Source organism: Dendropsophus ebraccatus, chromosome 5, assembly GCF_027789765.1.
Source record: "Dendropsophus ebraccatus isolate aDenEbr1 chromosome 5, aDenEbr1.pat, whole genome shotgun sequence".
NCBI classification, from domain to species: domain Eukaryota; kingdom Metazoa; phylum Chordata; class Amphibia; order Anura; family Hylidae; genus Dendropsophus; species Dendropsophus ebraccatus.
This window is the reverse complement of record NC_091458.1, coordinates 80,223,219-80,242,818: the sequence shown is the minus strand read 5'-3', so window position 1 is coordinate 80,242,818 and position 19,600 is coordinate 80,223,219. Positions and strand designations below refer to the sequence as shown.

At 41.9% G+C, this 19,600-nt stretch overlaps 1 protein-coding gene across 4 annotated transcripts in view; it reads right to left on the bottom strand.

Annotated features, from left to right (window-relative positions):
- PIBF1 (progesterone immunomodulatory binding factor 1) overlaps positions 1–19,600 on the bottom strand; it is a 123,872-nt gene that overhangs the window by 98,376 nt on the left and 5,896 nt on the right. For all 4 annotated transcript variants that reach the window (XM_069970614.1, XM_069970611.1, XM_069970612.1 and 1 more), the window contains exons 2-7: positions 19,294–19,545; positions 17,410–17,510; positions 12,578–12,776; positions 8,704–8,823; positions 4,755–4,888; positions 3,389–3,497 (exon numbers count right to left, since the gene is read on the bottom strand). In XM_069970614.1, the coding sequence (XP_069826715.1) occupies positions 3,389–3,497; positions 4,755–4,888; positions 8,704–8,823; positions 12,578–12,776; positions 17,410–17,510; positions 19,294–19,545 (915 nt within the window). The remainder of the gene's footprint in view (positions 1–3,388; positions 3,498–4,754; positions 4,889–8,703; positions 8,824–12,577; positions 12,777–17,409; positions 17,511–19,293; positions 19,546–19,600) is intronic.

Below are 19,600 nucleotides of genomic sequence, written 5' to 3'. Positions count from 1 at the left end.
GACCTGTTCTCTGATTATAGTCTGTTGCTGGGTTTGGCTTCAAATCTTTGTCAGATAATCTGTCGTCAGATCTGTTGGTGGAATAGGGCCTTCATTCTCATGGAATTTTGAGCAAAGCCCGCGCCACAGACTCTGCTTGAAGTTCTGCCTGCCCAACTGAATACAATGAATGGGACAGGTACAACTTCAGTCGGAGTCTGAGGCGTGGGCTCCGCTTGAAATTCCGCAAAAATTACTCAGTGTGAACAGGTCCATATAGTGGAAAGGTCCTTTCCCCATTAACTGTTAATTTGCAACCTGTCTGCATACAGCGCCATTAGCTGGATAATGAGACCTAGAACTAAAACAATAAGTTCCTATGGGACATTTTAGGAACAGAAACATTATGTTGTTTTCTCATCCCAAATAAATAAAATAAATAAAGCACACATATGCTTTAGCATTAGATATCCTGCATAACACTCATGGGCATCAGTTACTCAGGCAATAAAACCTCCATAGAAACAAAACACTCTTATGTCTGCTCTCTCTATAAGACCTACAAAAATCAAAAGGCCAGCTGCAATGTGAAACAATGAGAAAGTCTTGTGTGTCCAACACAAAAAACAGCAACACAACTTCAGCATCTGCAGAAATCTCTATTTTGTCCTAGTAGTTTGCTACAATGCATGAAAGTAGGTAAAAGGTCTTGCTATCCAGGCTTTCTTCTAGACCAAATACCTCTTCATAGTTTATGGATGCGTTAAAAGCAAAAGGCAAGGATGTATAAAGAACCTTGGTTCTCAAACTGCTTGGAACTCAAACTGTTCAGTTCTCAAACAGTAATTTCAAGGAAAGTTTGCTTCAGTTCTCAAACACTTTTTTGGCACCCAGTCTTGTACAGTAATATCTCAGTGTTTAAACACATCTGATTTCGAACTGTTCAAAACGTTTTTGGGAGCGTGGAACATGGGTTGTAACTGTCTAGCACTGGTGAGGCTTTACATACAGTACTGTATAAGACGGCTGGAGTGCATATACAGTATAGTAGTAGTAGTACAGTCAGTGCACCACCATTTCCCATCCGTTACAGGGCTGGGATGGAGGGGTAATTATTGGTGGGTGCTGGAACCAATTAAACACATTTACATTGTTTCCTATGAGAAGACGCTGCTCTGCTCTCAAACTGCTCGGTCCTCAAACTGCCCTCCGGAACCAATTAAGTTCGAGAACATAGGTACCACTATATATTGGGTGCTTGCATTTCAGCTATACTTGTGAGCTCTAAAGATTTCCTATGCAGTTTTGCTTGTATATACATGCTGGGCCTATAACCTGTAGAATGGAAGTAGGAAAGCCATGATGATTTTTTCCCCCAGGTCTTCTCTGCTTTAGTTGAAGTAATAAATTCACATTCTCCATTTTTCCATATTTCTTACTCTGCGTCTTTTTATGCCGTCAACAGACATTACATACACATAAATAGGATTAGTAAGAAGAATTCTGATATTTTTTTAGGGTATGGGCCTTCAACCTCTGAATAATTTTTCCATTTACTCATAGCAAACAGAATTTAATGGGGATGAAGAATTGAAACAAAAAGCATATTAGAAATGTGCAGAACTTTGCAAGATACAATGATTCACTATTTACATAAGACTGTAACACACCTTGAATGCTAACTCTTTAGGATCTGGGAGCTAAAAATAGCAAAGTATATAAAAATACAATATTGGTGTAAAACAAATAAGAAAGTCGTCATAAGAGAAATGTCAGGATCAATAGCCGGAAAGTACAGACATTCAGGCCTGATTGACTTGATTGATATTTATGGCTTAATACTTTAAACATACATTGTTATTAGTCACACCGCATTCAGTTTATCTGGGAGTGTGGCCTGCCTTTAAAGCAGCACTAACCACACAAGGAAGTATTTCTTTCTTATTGTTGGCATCTCATTTATTTCCCAAATATTTTCTCAACCGAGGCATTCCCAGTGGTAAGACAACCAATGTGTCCTAGAATCATGCATTATGGCAGTCAAACAAAAAGCAGAAACTATGCCGCTTTACTTCCACACAAATACATTTCTATAGCCCACAAATACCACAGGCCGTATTCCTCATAAAGCATTCAGCTGGCTTATCTCTACTGCTCAAAGCAAAACCGTCGGGTTTGCCTAAAATTTCTTGAATGTATATAAGGGTCTTAAGGGACCTCCTAGATTTAACCAACCCCCTGGGTCATCTTTTAGGCATCTGTATGACCAGCGGACTCTCTTCAGACATTAAACTAGTACTTTCGCTGCTTATCACCATATATATAAGTCCAAGCAGATAGGATCCAGCCATTGTTCATGGCAGTGTGTAAAAACGCTGCAGCTATCTTGGATGCAAGAAACACATGACATGAGTTTTGATCACCTTAAGGATACCTGTATTTGAGTTTCTGAAGTCAGGCTTCTTGGGTTGATTTCCATTTACTTGTTTTGGTTACATATTGTAGGAAGGCACAAAATGGAATCCTAACATATGCACATTAGGGCATTTCTACCAATCTGTGTGTGAGCTTATCACACACAGAGCAGGCACACTTAGAATCATCTTTATGCTCTACTTATATATCCTGTACTGATGTGATGAGTTGGCTTATTGTATGTAGCCTATAATCATCATTATTGGATAAGGGCCCGTTCACACTGAGCAAAAGTGGCAGAATTTCAAGTGGAGCCTGCTTGAAATTCTTTGGGTGGAGAGAGGAGGCATGTGAGAAATCCCACTGAAACAACGGGACAGGTGGAATTTCAAGCAGTGTCTGCAGTGCAGGCTCAGATTTAAATTCTGCCATTTTTGCTCAGTGTCAATTGGCCCTTACAGTACAGTATGCCCATAAAAGAAATATCTCAATAAATACTAATTTGTACCAATTTGTACATTGGTAACACTACATATTAGGTTTTACTGAGAGGAAATACTTCATAAGATATTGGGTGTTATATGGACAGAAAACGGTAATGACCAATACAAGGCTGGAACTATTAGGTCATGTTCACACAGACTTTTTTTGGCCATTTAAAGTCCACGTATTTTATAGTCTCAAAATGGCATCCAAAAAGACAGACTTTGGGGGAGATTTATCAAACTGGTGTAAAGTAGAATTGTCTTAGTTGCCCCAAGCAACCAATCAGATTCCACCTTTCATTTTTCAAAGAATCTGTGAGCAATGAAAGGTGGAATCTGATTGGTTGCTAGGGGCAACTAAGACAATTCTACTTTACACCAGTTTGATAAATCTCCCCCTATGTGTGAATATAGCTAAGAGTGAAAACTGTTCTGATGAATTAGTGGTCAGCTGCACAGTCATGCTTTTATCCTGGTCTGTATTCTATGTGTAGATGTTTTCTACTTACCTCCTGAGCCAAATCATTTCTTTCCTTTGATTGTGACTTATGTGTAGCCTCCAGTATTTCAAGATTTCTGCGGAGTTCTAATAATTCCCGTTCAAGTGCATCCCGCTCACTATTGCAAGATAAATAATATAAAAATATAAAAAATTGAAAGATCAAAGCTTTACATAATAAAGAATCAGGCATGAAGTAATAATAAAGTGTTTATTAGCCATCTGCAGTATCCTGAAGCCTAGAAACTACAGAACTCCACATAGGGTAAAGGGCGGCATAGCTTAATAACCTGTTCAGTTCACGGGACAGATGGCTACATGAAGCTTATGTGCACATTTTAGGACTGACAAGTGGATGGCACAAATCCATTTTGACAGACATATACATATACATGCACTTTTGTTGTATGGAGGTAATTTTCCACTTAGGTGATTTGTTAAAACTATGTGACTACATTTGCTGACTGGTATTGGTATATGGAACTTTGCGAATGCTATTTGATAAGACGATGATGTACCATTTCTGTAGGACAGAGTTCTATTACCTGTGTATCCAACATACTTATAATAACTTCAGTTGTCAATATCTACCACTAGGGGGCTGATCAGTGTACTGCTTTTATTCAGACCAGTGGATGCCATATAAAGCTGTAAACAGCTAGTGGTGGTAACAGAGTAAGTGTGCAAAGTAAGGGGAAATTCAAACATGACGGATGTTTTCAAGAAATATCTGCATCTGTCCTATTCAATTGAACAGGGCTTGCAGAAATGCATGTATTTGCTGGAGAAACAGCCCCATTCAGATGAATGGAACGGATTTTCAGTTGCAGTAATTTCAGGGGTGGGGTAGCCATATGTAGAGTCACTTTTAAGGGTAAATCTACAAATTCCGGATCTGATGAGGATATCGTCACATAATACACATAAAGATCCCTTACATATCTAATAACATTACATTGAATACATATGAATGAGGTTCTTCTCATTCACACGCACCAAAAATAAATCTGCACAAACTCCAGGTCTGCAACAGGGAAAAAAAATCCCCAAGACGTAGTATGCCACTTCTTGCAGATTCTACCAGTCAGCAGTCACAATGGATGTGGATAATAGTTGTGCAGATCCAATGCATATCACACTACACATCTGCAACAGGAGTGTCGGCCTTGGATTTTTGCTGATTTGTGTTGGATATGCATAGGGAAAATGTGACAGAAGTAAGCATACCTGAACAGGGCTCTGTATGATAAAAAAAAAAGTGGAGCACTGTATACTCACTAAATATTGTAGGAACCCACTAAACTGTAATATTAGGTTCACCTCAATATTTGTGATGAAAACCAACATAGTAATATTGATAACATAATAGGCGATACCTTTTGACTTTGTCGTAGTTTTCTATTTTAAAGTCCCCCTGGTGAATGAGCTGTTTGGTATCAGCCAGTTGCAGTGTTAACCTCTGACATCTTGTATCCAGCTCAGAGCGGCATCTTCTCTCCTCTTCATAACTCTGCCAAAAAATAAATCATTCCTTGAAATGTAACCCATGTGCACGAAGGTTCTACTGACACCTGTTTACAAGAACTGTAAGGCTTGGTTTCCATTTGTCTGGAGTAGTTTCCTTCCAGAGCAGTGGGAAAGTGCTGATGGGAAACGGATGCTTGAACTGATCCCCATATTTTCAATAGGATTATTCAAATGATCTGGCGCGCCTGTGTGAACATTAGACCTGCTACTGGAGAACCCCTCTTGCTGCATCCCCTTGCTCATACACTTTAATGGGCTCGGCAGCAGGGAAATGCAGCAGGAGGTGTCCTCCAGTAGCAGATCTAGCTGGCCGTTGTTCACACTGGAGGCATCATTTGGTTAACACTTGACATAGCACCCAGCTTTGGTGGCGGCTTAAAGGGGAACTCCGGATAAGGAAAACTTGTTTTCTATTAAAAGTACATTTAAAGTTATATAGATGTGTCTATACAGTGTATTACCATATCTGTGCGGTTCTGCCACACAAATGGCAATTCACATTGTCTCCGGCTCTCCCACCTTAGGAGACAAATCTTCCATGCCTCTGTCTCACATTGTGTGCGTTTGCGGAGATCAGGCTGATGATGCAGAAAGGGGGCAGGGTGTGATGTCCCAGGAGGCGCGGCTGGATCCCCTAATCCCCTGAGTGATTCACTATCTCTGACCAGCCAGAAGCAGCTGCTGCAACTTCACTGATTGTTCAAAACTCTGCAGTGAAATTAGGGCTGTGTTCACACATGTTGGAGTGTCAATGCTGTACTGAAGCGTATTCACAAAAATGATGCAGTGACACAAGTAAATGATGCTAAACAGTAGAGAGGATGAGAGCCTTATTGTGTGGCTCAACTTCAAAGACAAAAGATGCTTGATCATAATATGTGTGTGGAAATGAAAAGAAAAAAAAATCAAAAAGTGCTTTACTTTATTCCAATATCAGCGTAACAGGTAGAGAATACAGCGTGCTGTGTAGTGTTACAGGTAGAGAATACAGCGTGCTGTGTGGTGTTACAGGTAAAGAATACAGCATGCTGTGTAGTGTTACAGGTAGAGAATACAGTGTGCTATGCAGTGTTACAGGTAGAGAATACAGTGTGCTATGCAGTGTTACAGGTAGAGAATACAGCATGCTGTGTGGTGTTACAGGTAGAGAATACAGTGTGCTATGCAGTGTTACAGGTAGAGAATACAGTGTGCTGTGTGGTGTTACAGGTAGAGAATACAGCGTGCTGTGTGGTGTTACAGGTAGAGAATACAATGTGTTGTGTGGTGTTACAGGTAGAGAATACAGCGTGCTGTGTGGTGTTACAGGTAGAGAATACAGCGTGCTGTGTGGTGTTACAGGTAGAGAATACAGCGTGCTGTGTGTTATTACAGGTAGAGAATACAGTGTGCTATGCAGTGTTACAGGTAGAGAATACAGTGTGCTGTGTGGTGTTACAGGTAGAGAATACAGCGTGCTGTGTGGTGTTACAGGTAGAGAATACAGTGTGCTCTGTGGTGTTACAGGTAGAGAATACATCGTGCTCTGTGGTTTTACAGGTAGAGAATACATCGTGCTCTGTGGTGTTACAGGTAGAGAATACAGTGTGCTGTGTGGTGTTACAGGTAGAGAATACAGTGTGCTGTGTGGTGTTACAGGTGGAGAATACAGTGTGCTGTGTGGTGTTACAGGTAGAGAATACAGTGCTGTGCGGGTGGGACCACAATGAAATGTTAAAGTACTGCAAATAATTCAGTAACAATGAAAATGCAATGTGTGAACACAGCCTAGATGTTCTGCAATAGATTTGTGCGGGGAATGTGCAGGGTGGAGGGTGGAGGACTGTGATGAACAGCTAAGGGAAAGCAATGCATTCTGGAACCTGTAGTACTGTGTACAACTGATCAACCAGGAAGTGCAGAAACACAAAACAGAACAAAATCCCCCCAAACAGATGGATTTTTGGTAGTTTCAAAACTGGAATACATAGGTAAGTAATGCTGTATGCTTCTGCAGAAGTTTCATTTTTTTTTTAACCTCTACCTGGAGTTCCCCTTTAATGCTCCAAAAACAAAGGGGTCGGGCAGAGAAATTCAGTCACAGCCATCTCCATATGTCAATGGAGCCTTGGAAGAGCCAAGGGCTTAGGGAAACATTTACAAAGTGTCCGCCCGAGGCGTACGCCAGGAAGAAGGCGCAGATAAGCCCCTTCTCCCTGGCGTACACTCCGCTTGCGCGATGGGCGGGCTGGGGGAGCCTGTGTGGGGAGTGACAAAGCGGAGAGGAGGTGTGGCCTCCTCCCGCGCCTCATTTATCATGATTTATGCCTGCTCGCAGGTGTAAATCATGATCGAAGCAGGTGTAGTTTTTGTACGCCGGGCACAGGTTCGCCAGAGAAAAGGGGGCAGGGCCTAATATAAGACTGAGGTACTTGTATGCCGGTCTTCATAAATTCCCCCCTTAATGTTATCAATGCCTTGGGGTCCTGGATAATAAAAACGGTAAGCAGAAAGTCTAAGGTAAGAACCATAAAAACATAATAAAAGTACATTAAAGGCTGATACAGGCATGAGAAGCACAGGGCAAGAGGAAATTATTAACAATATGAAAACATGTGAGGTTGTCACTCATTTAGAATTGCATTCCATATAGCTAATAGATAAATACACAATGGTATAAGCAGGTTTAATGCTGTACAATAGCGGTGTAGACCTACCTGTTACATGTGACCTTTTAAATCAAAAGGAAGCTAAATATACCAAACACGCACAGTGCAAAACATCTGGAAGAAGTTGAAAAACATGCTTAGCAAGATTTATCTTCTGCTATTTCCATGTTCATAAGGCAAATATTGACCAAGTCATAGGTCAGCATTACCCACCAAGAGAAATAAATCTGAAGATGTACTAAAACAGAAGCAGGCTAACAACATCTACTTTGCATTGCTAAAATCCTGCAATGCAAGAGAGAGTCAAATAAGGGAGCCTGCATAATGCAAGAAGCATGTGTGAAATGTGGATGGCCACCATGGTTAGCATTTTACATCTAATTTACTAAATCCCCTCAGTAAAGAGGTTGTCCAGAGAAATAATATTTATTCTAAGGTGTCAAGGTGTCTTAAAAAAAACAAGAGCTTCTTTGCCTGATCATGCACTTTTTTAGTTCCAATGGTGCTAGGTCCCTGCTGCTCAACCCCTTCCCAGTGACATTTCCATACACAGACAGTCACTGGTAAACCTTTCAGTCACTGGTGACAGGAAATCTCTGGAACATCAACAAATCACCTGGAAGCAGAGACCAGAGGAACACGGTCACCATCAGAAGAGCAGTAATGGGGCAATGGGCATGTGAGTATGACTTATTTTTAATTTCTTGTCTTTTCGAAAACCCCTTTATTTTACCTTGCCTTAAAGATAAAACTATCCACAGGATAGGGAACAAGTAAGAGATCCCGGGGGTCCGATCTCTGTACCCCCTGGTGATCTCCAGATCGGCTCCTGGCTCCTTTTCTTTTCCAATAAAGCCGTGGCTACAGCATGTGACTCTATTCATTCCTATAGAACCGTGGGAAAGAGCTGAGTGCTGTACTCTGCTCTCTCTGGCGGCTCCATAGGAATAAATAGAGCCGCAGGTTACAAGCCGTACCCAGAGCTCTATTGAAAAAAAAAGGAGCCAGGGGCCAATCTGGAGATTGCTGGGGGGGTACAGAGGTTGGATCCCCCGCAATCTTTTACTTGTTCTGTGGACAAGTTAGTTTTACCTTGGAATACCCCCTTTAATCTGTCCACTAAGCCTGCTCTAGATAACCAATAACGTACCTCTATTAAACCCTTAAGCTGTTGTTTGTAGCCATTCATCTCTTCAGACTGTCTCTCATTCTTCATTTGCAGGTCACTTATTTTATTTTTCAGTGGATGGACAACTTCATAAAAACGAACCTGAAAAAGGCATATAAGCACATTAAATATCAACATAAAACACAGAATAAAAATCAGATGGAATAAGTAGCATATGCAAAGTTTGCAGTTATGATCTAGCATTTTGCACTTATATGCTATTTAAGGTGTCACAACCCTAAAGGATATTAAATAGAGCGGTCATCCAGAATGTGCACTGCATTTCTATTCTAAGTGTACAGGACTGGCAAGGCTAGCTGGGTACAGCTCTCAGCTATCTTCATCAGTCCCATAGTCTAAGTAGAGCAGCAGTGTATAGACTTAAAGGGAATCTGTCAGGTCCTCACCAGGTACAGATCTGCAGATACAGGAACATAGTGGTAGGGAGATAAAACAAGTGATGCTTTTGTCTTTGCTGATGGCCATTTGTAAAGATATAAAACTCAATTTTTCCTCAGAAGCTGAAGTGCCACAACTATCTGCAGCTCCAACTGGTAGGGACCAGACAGATTCCCTTTACAGTGCTCCATTTTACCTTCTCCTTGCTCTGGTCAGACAGTAAAGCCCCTATTACACCAACAGATCTGATGACAGATTATCTGCCAAAGATTTGAAGCCAAACCCAGGAGTGGATTTGAAAAGAGGAGAAATCCAGTCTTTCCTTTATGACCTGTTCTCTGTCTATAGTCTGTTCCTGGGTTTGGCCTCAAATCTTTGGCAGATAATCTGTCGTCAGATCTGTTGGTGGAATAGGGCCTTAAGGAGAAATGGAGGGCAATACGTTTCCATTCTGGTGATCAATGGGGGACCCAGTGTTCAGACATTTATCACCTATCCTGTGAAGAGTCGGTAAATGTTGAAATAGCCTAGAGCTGGTTACAGACATAATATTTTGCAGGTGAGCTCCTGGCAAGCTCAAGGCTATAGAGCCTGAAGGCCTTCCGACTTCGGCCCTTACAACTGGACAGGTTGGACCTGATTCTCTGCTCCTCCAGGACATATGAGTAGACAGTGGTCTAGCAGCTATTACACCCCTTGAAATAAACACATAAGCTCAGCCTTACACCAGAACATATATGATTGTGGGGGAGACTTCAGCATGTATGTTTACAAGGGGTGTGAGGAGAGATTTTGTATGGAGGGATGTATGCTGTGCTTCTCCAAGGATATTGCTCAGGAGCCAAATGTCAACGGGTTTTGTTCTGTTGTGTATGTAAATAAAGCTTATAATCACTGTATAATTAAATGTTATGAAACTTTCCTCACCACTTCCAAGATCTTCCTAGAAGCTTTCAGTGAATTACTGCTCACATCCAGAAGCTGAGAACATGATCTAGCAGACATAGGCCAATGCTGATCATGGCTGCCCGTACTCACACAGGTGCTCAACAGTGGTTTTATGTGGTTTCTGAACCAAAAAGTAGAAGTATATATCATATAGCCAGTGACCATGGAGCAAAAAATGACAGTATGGCCCTGTCAAATTATCCAAGTCCAGTGGAAAAATGCAGCTGTTTTTGCTGGATGTAAACAATGAATGTTTCCATTCACAGACAATAAACTGCATAGTGATTAAGCTTTAGTTACTGAACATTAGAAAACCATTTCACATTGAACATGAAATGATCTACCAACCTCATATTGTAGAGCAGGGGGAGCTAAGCCAAAACCCCATAGATCTGGAGGAAAAGATTCAGTGTAACGTCTGACCTGTGTCTGTGTCCAGTGGCCAGTGACTGCGATCTCTAACAAATATAGCAGCCCTAATGTGTCCAGTAAAATGGCAGACACCATGCTGGAAACTCAATCAACCTTATTATAGTTAATCGGGTCTACTGGGTGCAGATTGTGTATAGGATCTAGCATTGCTGTTATTTTTTATTGCTAAATTCTGCTGATATGAATAGGGCCATTTTTTCAAGATTTTTCTTTATTACTTTCCATATTACAATGTTGTGAAGCTCAATTTAATCCATGAGTCCTAAGAAGTACATAAACCCGAGCTGGCAAACACTAACCTGGAAAGAGCAAGTCTATAATCTAATCAGTATGGAGGGAAACAATATCAGACAAGAGACAGCATATAAGCGGTTAGCTTTATAGAAATTGTATAGAACAATCTGAGAAACCAGGACTATAAGCATGTGACCTCCCTCCCCACCCTGCCAAACTGAAAGCCAATGGGGTAGAGGATTGGTCTGATCACTGTCACCCTACAATCTAACAGTTTTGGAAGACCCATGTACATCTAATATGTAATAAGTATTACCAGGATTGGTGTTTTGTGTCAGAATGGCAAAACACCTAGTGTAACATATCTGTAGTACACTGTATACACTAAAAACATACCATTATATACATATATTCTACTGTACATAAAGGTGATAAGTAAACACACATTACCCAGAAGTGTACTGACAGCAGGCAAACAGATTGTGAGGACATTTCTAACATCAAAGTCAGTATTATCTGGTATTCAGCGAGGCAAAAAGAACTTTACTACATCACTGTAACATGAGCGCCACCATGAGGCCACAACAAGAATTACAGCAGCTAATATAGAATAGCTGCAAAAAAAAAAAAAAAAAAAAAAAAACACAACCAACTATGTATAAGGTTTTCTCTACTCCTGTGTTGAAAATGTCAAATTTGAGTAAATAATTGGGGCGATTGTGAGAGTTGATGAAAATGGGGGTGTTAATAAAAATTGTATCTACACTAAAGAACACATAAATGCTAGAAATAAAATAGCTTCAAGGGTTAATCTAGGACTTTGGCATTTATGGACTAGCTATAGGATAGGTCACCGATATCCCATTGGTGAGGTTCAGATGCAGTAAGCGGTCGGGCACCATGTCCCCTTCTTTATATAAAACACTATGCCCAACATTGCTTAGCGGCTTTGTTTATTAATAGAGTGTAGTCATACAGAATGAACTGCAATATGAGGCACAGACACTAAAAATGTAAGAACCTGCACTCAGAAATGGATTTCACAGTCAGATATTGATGGACTATCTTAGGGGTAGGCCATCAATATCAAAGTCCCCAAAACAAACTTAAAGGGGTATTCCCATATGAAGTGACATTTACAAATACATTAATTTATATATTAATGTATTTGCTAAAATATTTAACATCACAAATCCTACAGGTATAACCTAATTAGTTGAGATGGGAATACCCCTTTAGGCTATGTTCACACTGTGTAAAATAACGGCTGTTATTTTCAACGGCCGTTATTTTGAGGCCAAAAAAATGGTCGTAGAATTACTATCGTATGGGCTAGTCGTGAAACTACGGCCGTTGTTTAATTTTGATTCCTAGCATGTTTATAAACGGGATGAAACAGGTCATTTACTTTAAATACTGCGCCCAGCCCGAGAAACCACTCAGAAAATTTTTACATCAAAATCAAGTTTAATTCGGCAGATATAAATTTTACGTTCGCTGCCGCATTGAAATCCACGGCCGTTGTTGCAGTATTACCGGCCGGAAATAATTGACATGTTCATTTTTCACGGAGCCGTATAAACAACGGCCGTTATCTGATACGTAGTGTGAATTCAACGGCCATAGTTACAATGCATTGCAGTCATTATAGGGAACCTCAAAACAACGGCCGTAGTTTTGCGGCACTGACAACGGCCGTTATTTTACGTAGTGTGAACATAGCCTTAATGTGTAGTAACTGTGGGACACATGTTATAAAACTCCAACATCTATATGAGCTAATGTTAGGGCAAAGTAACATACACTATACACAAATAGTGTATGTTACACATGTTCTACTTACAGATACGTATTCAGGAATAGACAGCTGATCCTCAGCAAGACCACTCAGCTTCTCATAGGTTTCCTTGGTTAATTCCAGATCACGTAAGCTACGCCGTATACTCCCCGCACGCTCTCTAAGCTGCCGATTTGTTTCTTCTGAGAGTTTAAGCCTTGACAGTATTGTTTCCATTTCTTTTTTCATTTGTTCTAGATGTTTTCTAAATGCAATGGGAAATCTTAATACAACACACGCAAAATGGCCTAAACTGATTTTTGTCATTTGATTCTTTTAGAATAACAGATTATGAACAGATTTTTTCCAGTTATTTAGTCTCCCCACAGTTGCTTTTTCATTCAGCTCCATTAAACACAACTATGAAGGCAAACTGCAGGTCAGAAGACACATTACATTTTGAGTGCACAAGCACAATCTTCTAACCAGGCGTAACCCAACTACAACATAAAAAACCTGTAGCTAAAATAAAAAATGACTATCATACATTTATGTACAGCATGGATACACAAACTAATAATGCCCTAGATGTATTCTAGTATATACCCTGTTAACTAGGGAGGGAAACAATATTGTCATCAGGTCAAAATGGTATTCAGCAAATTCGCTCTGACAACTGACACCTTCATCCAGTAGCCAGAATATTAGGCTGCTGACAGTCTACACCCACTACTGAATGCTGGCAACATTCGGTGCCACTGCTCCAGCCAGGTACAAATAGTTCATAGTAGGGCTGGGCGATATAAACGATATGCCAAAATATCGTCATCAATTCGGTTGACGATATAGATTTTTGGCATATCGTCATATCGCGATATACCACGGAGCGGTAGTGAATAAGCTTCTCACTTACCGCTCCGTGGTACCGCACTGCAGGGCCTTCCGTTCACGCATCGTCAGCGTGCTAGCGCGCTGATGCGTGTGACGTCAGGTCTCCCAGTGCATGCTGGGAAGAAGACGCGGCCCGTCTCGCCTCGCGGACTCCATCAGCCAGCCCTGCAGGAAAGGTAAGTAGCAGAGGGGTCGGGGGCGGCAGATGGCTTGGCATGGGGCTGATGATGGCCCTGGCTGGGGGGACATGATGGCTGGCACATGAAATGGCTGGAAAACTGAGAGGGGAGATGACTGGCACTGGGGGGGGGGGCTGATGACTGGCAACGGGGGGCTGATGACTGGCAACGGGGGGCTGATGACTGGCAACGGGGGGCTGATGACTGGCAAGGCGGGTGATAACTGGCACAAGGGAGGGCTGATGACTGGCACAGGGTGGGCTGATGGCACAGGGGAAGGCTGATGACTGGCAAGGGGGGCTGATTGGCAAGGGGGGCTGATGACTGGCGCAAGGGGGGCTGATGGCACAGGGGAGGGCTGATCACTGGCACAGGGTGGGCTGATGGCACAGGGGAAGGCTGATGACTGGCAAGGGGGGTGATAACTGGCACAAAGGGGGCTGAAGGCATAGGGGAGGGCTGATCACTGGCACAGGGGAAGGCTGATCACTGGCAAGGGGGGGGTGAGTATACACACAAAAAAATATTATATATCGTGATATATCGTTATATCGTGCATGCATCAAATTATATCGTGATATAAATTTTAGGCCATATCGCCCAGCCCTAGTTCATAGTGACTGTAAGATAATGATAGCTGTGGCACTACAGCAGGTAATAGACATCTTACATGTAATCTCCTGCCTGCACGATTGGCCAGTGGGTATGGGAAGGGTAGGGTTGAGGGATACTGATTGAGGGCTAAGCAAAGGGGAGCACTGGAACACTGCTACCATTACTGCAACCAGGGAGCACGGCTGTCAAATCTGAATGTGCCACGTAAGGCAGCGTTCACAAATCCTTGGTTGCAGTAAAATTTGTTTTTCAAATATTGAAGATGAATTCAATAGAGTAGGGGTATAGAGTATTGGATGCTACTTGCATTTGGTGGGGCTGGGAAGGCACACCACACTTTGCATAAGAGACATAACAGTGCCACGTGAGGACATAGCATGTCTGCTGGCTCCTTACTGGTAGTGGCAGGTCCCTAGACTTTTGGAATGCTTTGTAATTTACCGATAAATCGGTACAGCAACATGTATAACCCTTTCTAACCACACTGACTGTTCAACAATAAAGGTAATATAAGCTACAATTCACTTTACAAACTGCTGACACTGTTAGATCCCCATCAGCTCAGGAGCTTGGGAAGGCCCCTTTGACTATGCACTGTAAAATAATAATAATAATAATGAACTCTACATTATGTGAGCACAGACAGATATATGAAAGGTGACATAGTGTACCCTTGTCCTAACAGCTAGTTCAGAACCTGAATTGCAGCTGACAGATTCACTTTAAATGTAATTATGAAACTACAAAGTATTATAAATGTTGTTCAAAGAATCATCCACTTCACAGGAAAACTAGGCGTGCCATAAGGCAGAAAATAGTATTTCTATCCCTTCCAAATTATGCTTGGAAAAGCCATCTGAAACAATAAAGCTTAAGTAGTTGCTCAGCAAGGGAATGCTCTAATCTGAAAATTAATAACAATGAACCAGAACAAAGCTATAAAGTTACAGTGTAAAACAAGTGTTGTCAATTATTCTAAATGAGAAGGAAATTCAAGAGGACATGCTTGGGGGGATACAAAGATGACCTATTCTACAAACCACCCAATGATGTTTTCCCTAAAACCTACTGAAATCCTTGTCATGGGAAGCGACACACCTAAAGTGACCTAGAAGACCTGCAACTAATATGATCAGTACGAGGGGCTGTATGAGGGCCAGGCTCTCATCTACCAATATGTGTTCATTACAAAGCACTGTATATCCTAGGGCTGGGCGATAATGGCCTAAATCAATATCGCGGTTTATCGCACATGTCGCCGCGGTAACGATAAATTGACCGATAATTATGACACGCCCCTTTTAAAAGACACACCCCTTTTGAAAACCCCATTTTCCGATGGTAATACAAATGTGGATTTACTCCATATAACAATGTGCAGCAAACTTCACAAGTAATACACAATATTTTGGCATCTCCTACACCATTTTCAAGTGGAGTGCTGCTCAGTTCTCTTTTTGGTAGATAGATAGATAGATCTTTTTACCTAATATCTGCCCCCAGTCACTGTCACATGCTGTTCTGGACCCCCCCTCTCCCGCACATACAGTTGGGGTCAGGTATAAGTCGGCACCTCCATGCTCCCCCGGGCACCGCTCTCTCTCTCTCCCGCACAGGAATCCTCTGCCCCCGTCTCTCAGTGATGTAGCGCATATATCTGTGTCCTGGGCAGATCGTCACACACGGCTGCTTCCAGCACTGCCAAAAGATAAGGAGGCGAGGAGGATTCCTGTGCGGGACAGAGTGCTGTGCCTGGTGGGGGGAGGATGTGCCGACCCATACCCGACCCCAGCAGCCACTTTATGTACGGGAGAGGGGAGGCAGGGCACACCGTGCAGCTTCCAGAGCCGCCCGGAAGCAGCAGCAGCGCTGAGCACACAGCACGCCTGTGCGCAGCCTATCACATCTCCAGTCTTCCTCCTCAGTAAGATTAACAGAGGGGAGCAGAGCATGCGGCCGCTGGTGAGGAGGAGGAGGAGGAAGGGGGGGGAAATACCGCACATACCGTCCTGGCAGAGTTGAGGTCGGTTAACCGACGCCAGAGACGGTATCGGTATTTTGACAGTATACCGCCCAGCCCTAGTATATCCCCACAAGTATTTTATATTCCTTGTGTGTAGAGATGAACAAACTTACAGTAATAACAAATCAAAGCACTTCATTATCTTGGAAGTCTGCTCATCAGCCGGCCGCCTTCTAACTGACTGCTGCTCCCAGTTCCCCAGGACTGGATCCAGCTTTTTCCAGCACCCAGGGAGCAGCGGCAGTCAGTTAAAAGGGAGCCGGCTGATGAGCAGATTACCGGGATACTGAAGCAATTTGCTTCATTATTCCTGTAAATTCGCTCATCTCTACTTGTGTGCACTAACTAGACTGATAAATAAAAAAATAAAAAAAAAAACACTTAAGCGTATCTGATAAACCAGTAATCTGCATGGTAGTTAAGGACAACTATTGAATTTTCCCTTATGCTGGTTGTTAAAAATCTCATAGTATTCATCTTTTACATTGCTTAAACATGTGATTTGTGACCTCAAAGATCTGTATGGGCAGAGTATGTATTGCCATAGGCTAAATTCTCTATGTAGTGATTCTTTCCAGGGCTAGGGTTCACACACAGTATGACACCAGCCGTTCTGTGACCCGTCTGTGTCACACAATGGCCGGTGTCAGTGAAGTTCATCCCTGCTGGTCCTGCAGAACCAGCCGGATGAACTTCATTTCTTTCAAATTGGAATGCGGGTGCATCCGTGTGCGCCCACATCCCAATTACCCATACCACATAAGGGTATACTCCCACCAAAATTACAAATATAACCAGGTCCTTCAGTATTTTTTATTACATTTTAAAAATTCTATTGTGATAGTAATACTTGTGGAAATAATAGGGGATGACAACAAATAGCATCCCAGTCTTGTATGTACCAATAGTGGAAGCAACACTTTTTTATTGAAATATGTAATAACAAATAGCTGGGAAAACGTCACTAATATTCACCAAAGAGAGTGCTCTTAGTGCTGATGAGGCAATCCAATTCAGCAGACGTCAAGTACAGCACTCAAGGATTGTGGGTTGTACAGTAAGCACACTGAACCCCGGATGGCTTCATCATTTATGGCAGAAGCCCGTGGTGCATTGGTGTTACCAATGTAGATGGTATGGCACTTATCAACTGAACAACCTGACCTCTAATACATTACATGACATCATACCTGTTGTCTTCCTGATGGATTTTGGTTTGCGTTTCAAGCCTTAAAGCCAGTAACTGTTTCTGATGAACAGTGTCATTCAATTTCTCTTCAAGCTCCTCAATCTATAAAAAAAACATACCAAACATTGGGGCAGTTGTCACTGGTTTTATTAGCAACAATCTGCATCACTAAAAGGCACTAAGAACACAACTCAGTATAGTTGGAAATGTTGGGTGGATTTGGGGAGTAGAGTTGAGAGCTATTATGGATGTGAACGTCCGGGCGGCCCCTATTTGATGGGAAGGTAAAAATTGTAAAAACACGTGTTTATTTATAAAATGTTCTATCTGCCAATGCTACCCGTGGGGTAAAATTTTATGGGGTATTAAGGAAACAGGTATCCAGTGGCCATCCACAGCTCTTCGGTTACAAAAGAAAGTGCTGTACCGCTTGTATGGTGGATTGGCTGCACAAGGTTTTTTTCTTTAACCCTAGGACAGTCTCTGTAATACCCAATTTAGACTTTTGCAGATTATGAATGGCATTTTTCTCAATGATTGTGTAGAAATCTGTTGCTGTTTTTTCTGCATTCACTGTTTAGTATTAGTGCTGCATGCTACTTCTATAAAAATGCACCAACCGAGAGAGCATGGCAGGAGAAGTGTGTACATTTCACTCCCCGACTTGCAGCAGATGACTGACAGTAAGAAAGTGAAGTGCCTTACTGTGCATGTCTTCCTAATAGCGGAGGTCCCTGTCCCATATCAACTTTTTATTTTTATCAGAGGTTTGCTTTATAGAGGGCCTGTGGTCAGTATAAATTTTTTTGTTTGTGATTATGCTGATTCTAACGCTGGTTTTATTGTTGCAATCAGGGCTGTGGAGTCCGAGCTAGTTTTGTGCAGAACGTAAAACTTTACACATCATTTATGAAGCGGTTTGCATTTGCATTTTTGAGTCCTTTACGCCAGTTGCACCATTTTAGAAATTTTTTGCTCGGAGGGACCGTGATGGGGGCTTGGTTTAAGTTAGACATTTTTCAGCCAGTTTTATCGGGTGCAATTTTTAATTTTGCGCAAAAATAATTGTGCTGCGGTATTCCATACAGACTCTGGTACACAAAAAAAGCACACAAAAAACGTCCAAATTCATCAAGGCCTGTGTACCTATTTTTTAAATTTTGAACAAGGTCTGTGAGTTTTTGTGCAGCAAAAAGTGTGCAAGTGCAAAAAAATGCAGAAATATTTTACACTTTCTCAAACAAATTTACTTAGAAAGGGTGAAATGTTTTCTCCCTATATCAATAATAAAGCACTGGCCATATTAGATAAGGGGGGGCGTAAAAAAAAGTTGGAGCTCACTATTTGGCAGTTTGTTTCCGAGCTGGAAGAGTCCATTGAGTGGGGGAGATCTGTGCTGTTCTCTTCCTGGATGCTGGATGACTGTATATGAGCAGCAGTGTAAAATGAAGATATCCTGTGTAATATAGAGCAGTAGGAGGAGAGGCCATAAGTAGTATAGCAGTAGTATGTAAACTAAGTTCTCAATGTGTCGTTTTCTCACTTGGAGGAGCTGGTGTGTTTTTCTTCAGTATGCTATTCCTGCAGCATGGTGTGTGTGTAGTCCTAGGGAGTCCTGGAAAACATGGATAAAGCCATAGGCCTTAGGGCTGCTAGGGGCAACTAAGCCAGTTCTACTTTACACCAGTTTGATTCCCCACCCCCACCCCAGTGTCTGAACATCTTATGACCTGATTACTTATTTGATGGTGATAATCAAAGTTAATCAGAATAAAACCAAAACTGTACGCTGGACAGATTGAGTCATCAGAATATGGCATCAATGCTGGCTGCTTTATTCTCTAACATCTAGCATAACTCAATATTTCATAGAGGAATAACATACTTTGGTCAGGTATTCTCCTTTCAAGTTGTCAATCATGAGGTTCTTTTGGGACAGCTCGATCTTCAGAAGTTGCAGATTGTGCAGAAGCTCCTTTCGTTCTATCAGCTGTCTGGTGATCTTAGGAGAACCACTTTTCTCCTCGGATGAGGAAATATCATCTGTGGGTACTGTTGTTTCCAGGCTGATGTCCTCAGACTCCAGAGAGCTGGAGATGTTTACCTTCCTGCTCATTTTCCGAGACATTCTCAATATCTACATAAAGCAAAATTGGGAGTTAAGGAGATAGTTCTAGAAATTAAATCTAAAA